Raw genomic sequence first — 14,556 nt, forward strand, 5'->3', positions numbered from 1 at the left:
CTGCCTGTCCGTTTGAACGCCGTTTCCTGGGAGTGCATAAATTAGCTACTGCGATTGCATACACAGCTTGAGAGCCCTCTGCATGCAAGGAGACTTGCAGAGTCTGCGGCTGGTCAGACCTGCTGTAAATCCAGCGTGAGTGGCCGGTGTGCTTCGATGGTATCGATATTTATGCAGAAGAGCGAGATTGGATGGAAATGAGAAAGCAGCAGTGGGCGTCTTTTTGCCAGCTGTCCTTTGGAAAGCATTTGCATATTTTAGCAGCTGTGTTACGTATGGATTTGTAGCTGCGATTGCAATTTCGATCCGTACTAAATTAGGCCCTCTGTGCATAAATATGCCTATATGTTCACCTAATGCACGTCTACATGCTCATCTATGGTAAGCCTCAGGAACTTTCTCCAGAAAAACATTGCTTTCAGGGATTGTGGGTGCACATAAAAATGTGCATGGTGGAAAATCTGAAACTGTTATCTCCATTCATTCATTTAGAATTTTTTCCTTTACAAATTCTTGTGTCTTTTCTATCACTTGAATCTCATATAAATAATTTATTCTGCAAAAGAACAAAAAAAAAACCCCTACTTTTCTCTTTTGCATATCAGCATGTGGTGGAGCACAGTGTACCAAGCGCGTATTTAGCTAGGAATTCTCCAATCGTCACTGAGCTGAGTATTGGAATGGTTGTTGCACAGATATATGTGCCATCTGTAGATGCATTTGATTACAAATAGGTGGCTAATATCAGAGAATGGCTTATATTGTACAGGGTGCATTCTTGCACTTTCAGAAATGTGTTGATGTATCTATATTATTGAGTACTGTGAAGAATGTGGAGTTGCTTGGATTTACAGAACATGGATCTTTTATTTGTTTTATAGCCACGACAATTGGGCACTGCTACGTAACTTGATCACCATAGTGGAATATTTTGTGTACTAGCAATCTGAGTGCATCATTCAAATGAGCTCTCAACAAAGGGGAGTGGGTGTGTAAACCAATCACCAAAATGGGTTCTGCTGTGTATTCTGCCAATCACACAGTCTTTTTTTTGCAACCTATTGAGCAGCCTACTGTAGTAATCAGAAATGATTTATTCATAAGAACATTGGCCCTCATTCAGAGCCGTACGCTCTGAGCAGAGCGCACGCTCTGAATGAGGGCCGGGCTCCATTTTCATGGAGCGTCCTCCTGGACGCTCGTATAGCTGTGGGTCACCACCCACAGGCTATACGAGCGTGCATTGTGATGGTCGCGATGGTCGAGACCATCGCGACCATCGAATTTGCGAGCCGGAGCCTGCGGTTGAGGTTTTCAACCGCAAGCTCTGGAGTGATTTTGGCTCTATCAGAGCCAAAATCACTCCCACTGACATCACTAGTGATGTCAGTGGGCCGGCTTCTGACGGGAGGCGTTCCCTTAGGAACGCCCCCGTCAGGGAGGCACGCCCCCGGCACGCCCACCAAAGGGGGCATGCTGTCAATCAACATTGACAGCACGCCCCCTTTGATCGGACACAACGAGCGAAGGACTTTCCTTCGCTCATCGCGTCTGGCGCATGCGCACGACGGAGCTCCCTCCGTCGTGCGCATGCTCAGTCCATAACATCGACCCACTTGCGAGCGGACAGCCGCTCGCGAGTGGGTCTGAATCAGGCCCATTGTTTCATATTGCAATGTGCCTCTCAGAGCTGTAACTAGACTTTTTGGTGCCCTGTGCCAGAAAGAGCATTGGCGCCCCCCTCATTTTTTAAAGGGACATAATGCACCCAAAAAAGGGCCACGGCTTCATGGGGAAGGGCCAGGGAAGAGAAAGGGGAAGCTAGGAGATACTGGGGATGAAATTAGAGGAAGCTATAAGCAAAAATGATAATAAACAGAAATTTGACAGGCCCAAACAGCACCCCTTGCCCTGTGGTGCCCTGTGCAATGGCACCGGCCGCACTACCCTCGCTACAGCCCTGGTGCCTCTATATAAGGGGATTTTTTAAAACACTGTTATTTAGACACAGAGATACCAAGTAAAATACAGTTTATTGGGCAGAATCAATTAGCAATAAGGTTTACAGATTATTTCTTCACAGCCTCAGACGCAGACTCCCTGGACCTGGCAAAGAGGGTCTGACGGCCAGGCTGAGTAAGCTTGGTGATCCGAAGCAGCGTTTACGGATGCTGCACTTGGATCGCAGATGCATGCAGGAGGTGTCTATTTTCTACAGACACCTGCTGCATTTTATCTGAACGGTATTGCACAGCCATTCACAAACATGTTGGGTCAGCCCTACAGCACAGCCGATGCATCTAGCAGTGTGTACAGGCGACCCTCTGACTGCCCGTACACTGGCTGCAGGGACCCATCGACACTGACATCTCAACTGGGCAGTCAAATTTTAAAGCCCATCCAGTTGTGATGTCAGCCCAGACATAACAAGCAGCCAACTGGAAAGTGTGTTTGGCTTACAATCGGCCACTCTGGTGACGGATCGGTCTGTTGACTGATTAATCATGAAAGTGTGTACCCAGCCTACTCTCTAACCTTATTCAATAAGTGCTGGGCCATGTATGAAGCTCAGAAGGAAGAGAATAAGACTGGGTACACACTAGGATGATGGATCTGTCAGCAGACCAATCTGATGTCCTAGCAGCCAATTGGTAAGCTATACACACTTACCAATTGGCTAGCTCGATGAGTCTGGGCTGACAACTGCCCACCCAGTTTAGATGTCAATGTTGGCGAATCCCTGCAGTAGGTGTATGTGCGGTCAGCGGGTCACCCGTACACGCAGCCAGATATAGATTAGATTATTTGTGCTGCAGGGCTGACCTGATATGTCTGTGAATGATGTAATTCACAGACATATCAGGTGTACACACCAGCAGATGCACTTGCAATATATCGCCAAGTGTGTACCCCGCATAAGTCAGGGTGAAGCTACACCAGAGCTGCCGTAAGATATGTTGGTATCAGGGGCATAACCAAACATGTGAGGTATGGCCATACACTGTTGCAAATACAGGCACTCTCTTTACATGTAGTAGGCAGTGTTGCCATGCCAGCTTGGAGGGGCATGTTTGTGTTTGTGCAGACCCATAACCCCACTGTGCGCTCCCTCTTGGTGCCACTGACCAACAAGGGAAGGATCTGGGAGACACAGGTAAAAGTTTGGAGTTCTACTTGCAGTCTAAGACCCGTATTCAATTAGAAGCGAGTTTCAGGTGCAATAAAGTATCACGCCTGTCCCCGCGTATCCCCGTATTAAATTCCAAATCATCGAAAACGGGATGCAGCGAAACTCAAACAGGCGAAAAGTCCTGTCGTTTTTGGGGAAATCAGCCTAACCCCCCCCCCCCAAAAGATGCACTGACCTGGAGAATCACTATGGATACCATCGAATAGCCCTGCTAAAGATATTTGGGGTCTTTAAATGGTCTCAATAGGCGCTATTTAGCGTCTGTCAGCAAGTGGTGAAGAATAGCATTTTGCTATTTTTGGGGGGGGAAAATAAGTATTCCCATCAAATTTGGGGTACATGAAATTGGGTGCAAGCATATTTTTAAGTTGCTAAAGTCAAGCATTAAAAAGCACCAAAAACGCACCTTCTGCAATCAACAAAACACCTCCCCCATACTTGCAGACCCCCCCCAAAGGTTTTTGAATTTGTATCCCCACTTTGATTTTTTTTCACCCATTTTTTCAAAGTGCATTTTTGGGGTGTCCTTTGTGGGGTTTTTTTTGCATTTTTTAACTCAGTTGCCGTCAGGGGGGGGGGTGTCCAAAGGGTGCAAGGTGGTTCCCACAACATTGCAACCCAAAACCCCAATTCTGCACTTTTTTCCACCGTGTATTCATAGGTGAAACTTTTTCGCCTATTAGATTGCATTGCGTTATTGCGCCGGCAAAAATACGCTACAACTGAATACAGGGATAAATGAAATCGGCGAAAATGACATAGTCGGCGAAAAAGTATCGCAGAAACTGACTTTTCGCTTGCAATTTAATACGGCCCTTTGTGCCACCTGATGCCCATCATTAAGTTACATAATGTTATAAGGAACATTCCGAGTCTTCATGTACACAACTATACACAGCTACAGTATAAACTGCAATGAATATTTGAAGATCACATTTGGACCTTTTCGTTTTCTTGGTTAATGGTCAGAATTGCAAAGTTTTCCTTTAGTCTGCTACTTTACAGAATTAAACTTTTCTTGCTGTCTCTACAAAAAGAAAACTATTCTCTAAAACAAAATATCCAAAGACTAGTAATTTAACTATCTAACATACAGTACATAACATTTGAGCAGTTCTCCATGAAACAACCAGAGTGCACAAAATACAGTATGTGCAGCTCCATCACATATACCAATATCTACTGCATTCTAATACTGAAGACTGTCCGTTGTTGTTTTGTAACATTATGCAGTTCTTCACACATTACCATATGTGTTTCTATTCCAAATTTTGCTGCTCTATAATACAATATATGCAAGGCGAAGGAATAGAAGAAGGACATTTTCCAGTGGGCCCTGGGAGTTACAGCAATAACTTTGTCAGGTATTATTATATTTTATCTAAAAAAGAAGTTATGTAACAACCTATTCATTAAGCCAGGATTTTTTTTCACATCTCTAAAATGAACAATTACCTTATAACAGAACCTTAGATAATTGTTATGTAATTATGTAATGTTAAGATAATGCAATACTTTATTTTCTAACCATAATTATTCAATTGTTGTTGGTATTTTCATGCTATTTAGATCAATATTGCTATGAAGTGAAAAAAAACACAAAAACATTATTTTCATCATTACCAAATTAGATCATGTGCCATGATTGATTTTCTTGCCTCATATCTTGTGCACAGAAAATTAAAAACATGATAAATAGTGAACGGAGGTAGACATTATAATGCCACTAGAATTAAAATTACATAAGTTGCTATAGTTTTTTAATATTTTGGAGAAAAGATATAGGATTTATAGGAAATTGACCAAAAGGAGAAGGAATGTCTTTTGCTGTAGTGAAAAAGTGCCTATAAAATGTTCTTGACTTCACACATTTATATTTTCTGATTGTATATAAAATATAAAGAAATATGGTTCTGATACTGCAGCTCTAATTATATTTACTAAGGTTTCTTTCTATTGTACTTTAGCACACAGTAAACTAAACAAATTATATTGTACATAGTTTTATAGTCTCAGGGGCCTATGTAGCAATAATCAAGCAGTGCCACGATTATTAACAATCCTCCTTGTGACCAGCATTGGTGTTTTTGACAAAGAGATCACAACTATGTATTAAAAGTTTATGCAGGGACAGCAGTTGGGAGAACCAGATGACCCTGAGCAATACCACCTGGCATAATCAAGGCATCTTTCTCATTTTCAAAACACTCCTTCACACTTTCTGACACTTTACACAGTGTCCTTTACTGAAGAACTTCAGTGGAGGATGGAGGCTGTGGGATCACAAGATCAGTCTCCTGATAGATTGCCTCCATAGGCATTAATTGGTTATAGCCATTTGAGGATGACGTTAATCTACAGGGCCAAGCTCTGAAAAGCTACACTTTTCTAGTCCGGTAGATAAGGTCAGACTGCAGTCCCTACTAAGAATAATGTTGATTGTGGTCTGCAGCACTAAATAGGCATTTGTAGAAGAAATCAGTGAAATCTCCTGCACTAGGTTATTGCTGAAAATAGTTAAAATCATGCTAAAACTGCAGTTCATTGTTTTCATGTACTCAATTCTCTTAGTGTTGGTTGTCATTCAATATTACCAGGGGTTAAAGTGAATCATGCAGGCTTTGTGTTTGATTATTGAATTTTATATCCTCCTTCTACACCTTATTTAGAGTTACATGCCAATCGCATATCTTTTTATTGCTCTTTTAGATGATCTTTAATGCATTGTGTTTTCTGCTGACAGGCCCGGTCGGATTAAATCTTGTAGCAGGAACTGCATATGATTAATATGCTTACATCTGTTGCAAATATTTCAACTTTGTGCGACACTGACAAAGCTTTCCCATATGTTTTAAGAATGCTTTAGATTAGTTCATAACATCTGCTGATAGAATTACTTTCATGACATAATGTTCATATCATCTATCATTTTACACACATAAACTTGAATTCCCCTTTAGTTACAATTATTCAAAAAGCACTTGGCCTAGCATTAACATAATCCAGTTTACAACTTTACCCAGTTATATATATACAATATTGTATCAACTAAATGTATAGGATAATCAATTTGTTACAGTAAATTATATGGATATCAGAAGCCACTGAGGAACTAATTCCCTACTGTAAATTACAAGAATATTAGACTCCATTGAGGAACATATTCCCTACTATAAATTATACGGATATTAGCAGTCACTGAGGAACATATTATCTACTATAAATTATACGTATATTAGAAGTCACTGGGGAACATATTCCCTACTATAAATTATACGGGTATTAGAAGTCACTGAGGAACATATTCCCTACTATAAATTATATGGATATTAGAAGTCACTGAGGAACTCATTCCCTACTGTAAATTACTATACAAGAATATTAGAATCCACTGAGGAACATATTCCCTACTATAAATTATACAGATATTAGAAGTCACTGAGGAACATATTCTCTACTATAAATTATATGGATATTAGCAGTCACCAGGGAACATATTGCCTGCTGTAAATTATATGGATATTAGAAACAATTAAGGAGTACATTGAGCATATAAAACAACACGCTGATTGATTTTACATAGATCACAGATATCCGAGGTGACATCTAACATCTGTAATAGGGTAGGGTAGTGCATTCCTATAATACACAAGTTTTCCTAACAAATATTGAAGTGATAAGATTAGAATGCACTGATTGCAAGCTATGACATCAGAACTCTCTTTAGAGGGTAAGGGGTAGGCTGCAGGACCAGAGGGTAGGGGATTAGGCTGAAGGCTGGAAAGTTAAGTATAGGCTACATTAGAGGCAGAGTTATGGTTAGGCACTATGGGGAGGATTATGAGTTAGGATTAGGGGTTAGCTTTATTCGCCTGAATCATTGGATGACAGCCAGAAGTCACCAACACTTGACCACTGGACCCAAAAGATACCGCCACAGCCGTTATATATCTGCTACCAGATAAGTAATGAGTGCACTAGGCCACACTGTTTTGTCAATATTCTAATTATGTCAACATTTCTTTAGTGCCGATGTGCCAAGTATGTCAACATGCTGTATGTTGACATTACAACCATGTTGGCATTATGAACGTCATTATGATAAATGTCAACAAAATATACCCAACCCAATATTTTTTTGGTTAGTAAATATATTACCACCACATGTACATTGTAGTAATATATTACAATGCAGCAAATTTTAATATATGTCAAAGATACTGTATAATATACTTTATCTAATTGGTTGTTTGGGTGAATAAATAACTACAGTAGGCCACATGATAGCTGTGACCTAATAAAGATAATTTGTTATAAAACATTTTTAAATATTAGTGCTTGTGATTTAATTTTTAAAACTCATTTACTACAGTATGTTATCATAATATAATGTAATTAACTACTGTATTGTAACTTGTTTTGAGGAATACATTAGTCTGAGCTACTTAATAAGAAGCTTTAACAAAGTATTTTTACAGGGATATAAAAAAGCTACATTTTATATTAACAAGAAATAAAGTGGATCAGTCAGTACGAATCAATGTAATTATATCAATCTGAGTAAGAAAATCTTTATTATTTAATTACTTAGCATATAAAATATCAACACTTTATTATTTATTATCAGACTATTATAATGGAGGTTCCCATTATACAATTTGCCAATTATAAATTTCCCCAACTGAAATTCATAAATGCTGCATATCTGAATCTAATCATCTTAGAAATATGAGAAATTGAATGAAACATAAAGACTTAACGGAGCTACATGCAAAAACAATAATTTATTTTTCTGCAGATGAACATTTTGAAAGGTTATAATATATTATCATCATGGTATTAGGCTACTTTCTAGATACAAGTCTACACTTGGATATTACCATACCTCCATAATGACTGTTATGGTTATCCATAGCTTTAAATTGTTTAAAGTGTGTGCTATACATCCAGTATACCAGTCTTTATTTTTCACTTTGTTATTGTTTTGTCATCTTCATTCTTTGACTTAAGTAAAAATGTGACTGCTTAGAGGTGCCCATTGGTACAAGCACCACATTTGTCATTATTCAGTGGAGATGTGTAATGTTAATGCCTAACAATATTTTACCAACATTATCAATAGTTGATCATTTATAAAAATGTAGTGGTTACGATCCTGGTGATGGTCTGCGGTGCTGTGCTTAATCAGAATTGAGTGCCTCCTCTGGTCCTTTATATATTGTATTGATTGGAGTGAACTGTTGTTTGTTTGAGATATATATTCAATAGGCATTTTTTAGAGAAGCAAAGCACAGATCATGCTCACCTGATAAAGAAGTAATTTTAGGAGTTTTGTGACCATATAAAAACGTTAAGTAGGTGGCCAAGTGTTTTAATGTTGGGATTGAAAATAAATCAGTTATTAGGGTAATTGAATTAAATGTGATAGCTGCTACTTTCCATTTGAAAATGCACATTGTTGCCTGCAACATTGCTACTGTTTCCTTGAACCCCATAGAGGTGTGCAGGAAAAGTAGGAAAGTTGGGGGTAACATATATATCAGATATATACGTAGCCAAACATTCAGCAGGACGTCCACTAAATTGAATCGCCACAGTTTGCAAATATCATTGAACTACTTTGTTGGGATAAACAAACAATTACTTGTCTTTAATGTTAGGAAGTCTCTGATTGAAGACAATTAAGTGGTTCAAATCCCCTACATAATAGAACCATGAAAGCATGTTTTCATGAAACTTGGCACAGTTAAATAATAGAATTATATCAGTTTTTGGAGTGATGGTCCACTTTGATATATTGGTAATGGAATCAGTAAAAATCTGGAAGTTTATAATCTGTAGGGGCGATATAGATGATTTACCTGTAGTTAATAATATGTATTTACTTATATTTTTACATTATGCTGCTACTGTATTACCAATTATGGGGTCTATTCATGTAGAACAAGAACTGGCTACTGAAAAATATCACTATATATTGCATCACATCGATGCGATATATAGTGATGTTTTGTAGCTATTCATGTACACTTACCTGTCCTGCATCTTCTTAAGGTAACTGGCCGCTCCACTATCCCTAGGAGCAGTGAGAAAACAGATATATCCAGAGTCCAATATGTTTGCTTCCCACTGCACATGCGCCGGCGTCTGAGAGTAGCAGGTCATGTCGTACCAACTGCAAAGGATGCTGGGCTAAAGGGGGTGGGGCTAGAGCCAGGTGATGGGTAGAGAGCAGGGAAGTATTCAGCTTCCCTGCTCTTTTTGTTTTGCAACACAGATTACACCATTCTGAGATGGCATAATCTGTACATACCAGAGTAACGGAAAGCTGAGCTTTCCATTCTTTTATGAATTGCACTCACTATATAATGCATATGATCGCAGTGACGTGATTCGTCCACAGAGTGGGGGTGCCGCCGAAGAAGAAATGAAACTCTCCACGGTAACCTGCTTTGTGAACAGCACCAACAGAGAAAAGCTCTGTTTACCACAAAACAGGGCTTTCTCTGCTGCATGAATAGACTCCTACATGGGTAAAGAAACAATAGCATCTTACTTAATATTGCTGTCGTTTGTTTTCCATTTCACAAACTAAACATATTTGGAAAAGACAATACAATTTTCAGTTTAGTGGGCGATTCAGAATTGAGAGCAAAGCAAAAGTAAAAGAGTAACATGGCACCATGGTAACACTGTGTTACACTACAGATGGCGCAGATTTAAAATGAACAAAGATATTTAGAGTTGGGAAGTGCCTGTCATAAATGATCTCTGAATTGCACTGTGAAAATAAAGCTGTCCAGTAGTTGTGGCCCACATGAAAAAGCAGCCAGTATTTACCTAGCATGCATAAAAAAAAAGTATTTGCCCCCTGCAACATGCTTTGTCTAAGTACAAAATTGCTCCTTTTTTTGCTTTGCTTCCAAATCTTTATTAGCTCCTAAATATATAAAGGATAGTAATCCTAAGGCTTGATGTGATATAGTAAGAGCTGAGTAAAACATGTTTGTGGGGTTTAGTATCAGAGCATGAGCAATGATAAAAAGAAGTGATGTGAATATGAATTATTATAATTCAGAAGGAAGCCAATTGAAATTGTGCCACTGAATGATTCTAACATGATTAGTGCACATGTGTATTTTATCCTATCACAAAGAAGGAAGTGTACATATCATAATGATTTAGGAAACAGAATGACATCATTAGAATTAAGTACACATAATGTAACCCAGCACTTAACATTGATCCTTACTTAATGCAAATACATATCTCTTTGGATTCTATTCTATAATTCCCACATACAGGGGTCATATCATATAAACTTGTTTAACTCATCTCCTGCTAATGCGCCAATGCAAAACATTATGTAATGCTTTCCCATTGATAGGCTAGTTTACACTCAATGTGTAATTCTTTAAATCTGGTAGACATTGAACAATGTTTTCCTTTAAATAATATGTAAACAATGGAATATTGTGCAGAAATGTCACTATTATAGGCAATATCTAATTCTCATGGGAGATTATTTCATCCATTATTTTCCATATTTGGTATCCTCATTAACTACATTGTGCGTGTGCTCTTCATTTTTTGTAAAGTAAAGTGGAAAAATACATTGGAAATCCATGCAAATACATAATACAAAAAAAAATCCAAATTGTAATGCACCTTACAATACATTGTGGAATATCTTAAATTCATGCAGTAAATATATTCCTCAAATAATATTTCAATACCAGTTATGTGCGGTACAAGTACTTGCATTTAAACACGAAAATAATTTTTGGAAATATATCAATTATCAAGTTATATTCATTTTAAGTCTTAAACAAACTCTCTGTGACTTACTATAGCAAAGTAAACTTGACACACAGTGAATATAGCATTTTGTTTTTATTTGTTTGTTTTTCAACTTCCTCTGTAGTTCAAGTGAAAAAAATAAATGTTGACAGATAATAAGTAGTCCCTTTGGCTATCGTCTATTGAAATGTGTTGTTTGTAAAGCCCCATTGAGGAATTAACCAGTAAAAAAAAAAAATCTGCTACATAGTCATTATTCTATTAAAACAATGGTCCTATTATTTACAACTACAGTTCTAAAATATTACATTACATTAACAAAAATTTAGGCACTAATGCTATATGCTATAAATAACACACAATAATAAATAGACTAATCAGCAACAATTCATTTTACTAGCTTCAGTGACCTTGCAGTAAATTAGCATGCAGTTCCCATAACACAACAGTAAAGAATATTTACAATGAACTAGGCAGTGGATCTACAGTATATTACAAGTACCCTAAAGTCACAACTGCTTAAGACTCCTTGACATTACCTGCATACCTGCAGGGAGTCACAGCATAACGCTTGATTGCTCTTACACGTGTACTTAGTACGTTTAGTCATTTTATTTGGTATATCGTGCAATGTTGTGACGAAGTCCCATTAAAGAATTAGACATATTAGGCAATACAGCTCAAAGATATGATGTCATTTGTGGAAATCAATGTTAAGAATAACAAACTATTCTCGCAATACAACCACTGTCACATTGCCTCACGCCACATTTCAGCACCGCGGACAGCGAACCTACAGTAATGGAAGCACCACTGACAGTGCATAGTACGGTAGTAATTTCAGCATCGTGCACCGCGCATGATAGTAATGTCAGCACCGGGGACAGTGCATGATAGTAATGTCAGCACCACGGACAGCGCGTCTGTAGAAATGTCAGCACCACGGACAGCGCACTTGCAGAAATGTCAGCACCACGGACAGCGCACCTGTAGTAATGTCAGCACCGCGGACAGCGCACCTGTAGTAATGTCAGCACCACGGACAGCGCACCTGTAGTAACGCCATTACTGCTAATCTCCAGAATATAACCAGTAGTGAGATGGGTTACTCCAGGTAAATGCTGAATAACTGATTGCAGTCACAAGAACATTGCAGTAACAAAATTATATTCTAGTTTAATGTAACTGTAACTGGTTTCAATTAAATAACTATCAAAATAATTGAGAGAGTGCAAATGTGTAATAAAGCAATAACAAATTAACTGATAGATTCAATGCAATAACAGTACAGCAGTACATATAGTAGCTATACTCCACCAGAGACTTGCTGACTGATGAGGCCTTGATATGTGCCCATGATTACAATGAGGTTTGATAGCACATACTGGTGAGCAGGCCTTCCGTCTGTATTTGTAATGCCCAAAAATATAATTGCCCAACAAATGCACATACAAGCCAAACACATATTATCAAATGCGACAGTTTACACATATATACATATATAAATGATGAGATATGCCCTTCTGCGTAATACGCAGTTCCCAAAGTATACGGGTATATTTGAAACCAATAAAACTAGTGATGAATTCCAAGATGATTCTAAAATCTGAGTTAGATTACAGATAATCTAATGTAAAACAATGTATCATTTGTTCTACTTGAGCTAACTTGTGCTTTACTACTAAGCATACATTGTATCTAAATATGAAACATCCTATCAAATATTAATATTCTGCTGTACATTATGCAAGAGAAATAAAAGCTTCTTTCAAACTCATAACCAGTCCTTTATTTGCAGCACCTGTTACCTGTAAATCCACACAGCTGTAAATCCAGAGTCATTGAGCTACAGTATGATAGGTTGTGTACCATACATTAAGGATCACTGTGAAATCAACGCGTTCAAAAGTCTCTATGCTCTGGGCCATAAGGTCATTCATATGGGAGATGCAGAACATAAGTGCACGCACTACAAGATGACCCTTATACAACCTTTTATCCAACATAAATCCTAAATTGCTTATATGTCACTCTGATGTCAGGTACCCCTGTAAATGCACAATGGAAGTAAAATATACAGTACAGACACAATTTGTTTTGCAATCTATAAAGCCTGATATAATGTAATGACTCACAAGAAAACTATAAGGTATTGTAAAATATATATTTATGTGGCCGTGACCGTCTCTGCACATAGTCAGTGAAGCGCAATATATGACAAAAGATTGCCCCCATCAGATTCTCATCATTGGCGCTCAGGCCAGAGTCAAGCCTTGCAGTCACATTGTACAGTATTCAAGCAATGTTCTAGACAGCTCACTAGTAGAAAGCAGCACATCCATAAGGAACAAGGGTACGAAATGCACAGTGAGACATAATTACTTTCGCAAGTGATAAGAATCAGCTGCCTGTCCCTGTATATCAAACACAGCAACTTATTTGTCCAACCAAGCAGGGCCCGCAGCCAATTATAGGGAGTGAGAACCCAGCTTCCTACCTTGCAGTCCTCGGAGCAGGATTTTACCGAATACTCATCCGACTGTAAGTATTTCTGTAGCATAATTTCAAATTCGTGGTACTTCTCCTGAGCGTGCTGGTCGTGGCCCCTGTACGCCTGAACGCACCGCCTGCATGCGGCCCCGTCCCCATTCAACGCCGCGTCCCCACTACAGTTCAAAGTGTCCGGATGCAGGAGTAAGTGTCTGGATTTGGGAACCCGGAACCCGGAAAACAAATCCGAAAGTGTATAGGAATTACAAAAGGGTAGGTAAAAATGACTGAAGTGGAAGAGAGGGGGCTTATTCCTCGCCCCTTCACTCAAGTTCCTACAGACAGACTCCGCATCCCCCACAATAAAGCACTGACCCGCCGGACTATGGGGGTGACACGTCTCTCGCCGCCACACGGGAGGTTTGGTAGAATTTCCTAGAAAAATAGCTGTGTTGCCTGGGCTAAGGCTGTGCGGAGATGGTAAGTGGGGGGTAGGTGAGAGGGACCGTCCTTCCCCTGATGAGGAGGCCATGCTGGGTGACATTAGGGGGCCCCGCTCCTTGTCCCTGGTCCTGGTCAGATTGGCCTCCGCGCAGAACCACAGGTGATCAGAGAGCAGGACGGTGAGGAACAGCAGCGATGCCAGAGACAGTCGCCATTTCTGAGCCCTCTCTGACTCAGTGAAGGGTTTCTCGTTCTCCCGGGGTGCGAAGCAGATTCTGAAGCTGTCATCAAACTGCCGACACATCCAAGCACCCCTGGTCATATTTTGGGAAGGCGCAGCCCTGGCCGACTCCACCGTGAGGGCTCCTCTGCCAGTGTCACCACAATATTCATTGACTTGGGGATTGGTTTTCTTGTTCTCTGCCTTCCTTGTCTCCCTGTGCTCTCCCCCCGTACACAGCGTTCGCCTACGGCAGGATGTGACTTCTCGCAGTGCTGTGGTTCAGCTACATCCATCCAATGAAGGGCGACACGGAGAGGAGCCCGGGCATGATCAGATCGCGGTCACCCATCCTGAGGAGCACTGGCTGCTGCTGCATGCTGCCTCCTTCCCCCCTGGCCGCGCTGCCGCC

At 39.6% G+C, this 14,556-nt stretch overlaps 1 protein-coding gene across 1 annotated transcript in view; it reads right to left on the reverse strand.

Annotated features, from left to right (window-relative positions):
* NALF1 (NALCN channel auxiliary factor 1) overlaps nt 1–14,246 on the reverse strand; it is a 609,406-nt gene extending 595,160 nt beyond the window's left edge. Inside the window, exon 1 of the mRNA XM_088456688.1 lies at nt 13,488–14,246. Coding sequence (XP_088312814.1) covers nt 13,488–14,246 — 759 coding nt within the window. The remainder of the gene's footprint in view (nt 1–13,487) is intronic.
* Between the last annotated feature and the right edge of the window lie 310 nt (nt 14,247–14,556).

The sequence above is a fragment of the Taudactylus pleione genome, unplaced genomic scaffold, assembly GCF_031769625.1.
Source record: "Taudactylus pleione unplaced genomic scaffold, aTauple2 ptg000041l, whole genome shotgun sequence".
NCBI lineage: Eukaryota > Metazoa > Chordata > Amphibia > Anura > Myobatrachidae > Taudactylus > Taudactylus pleione.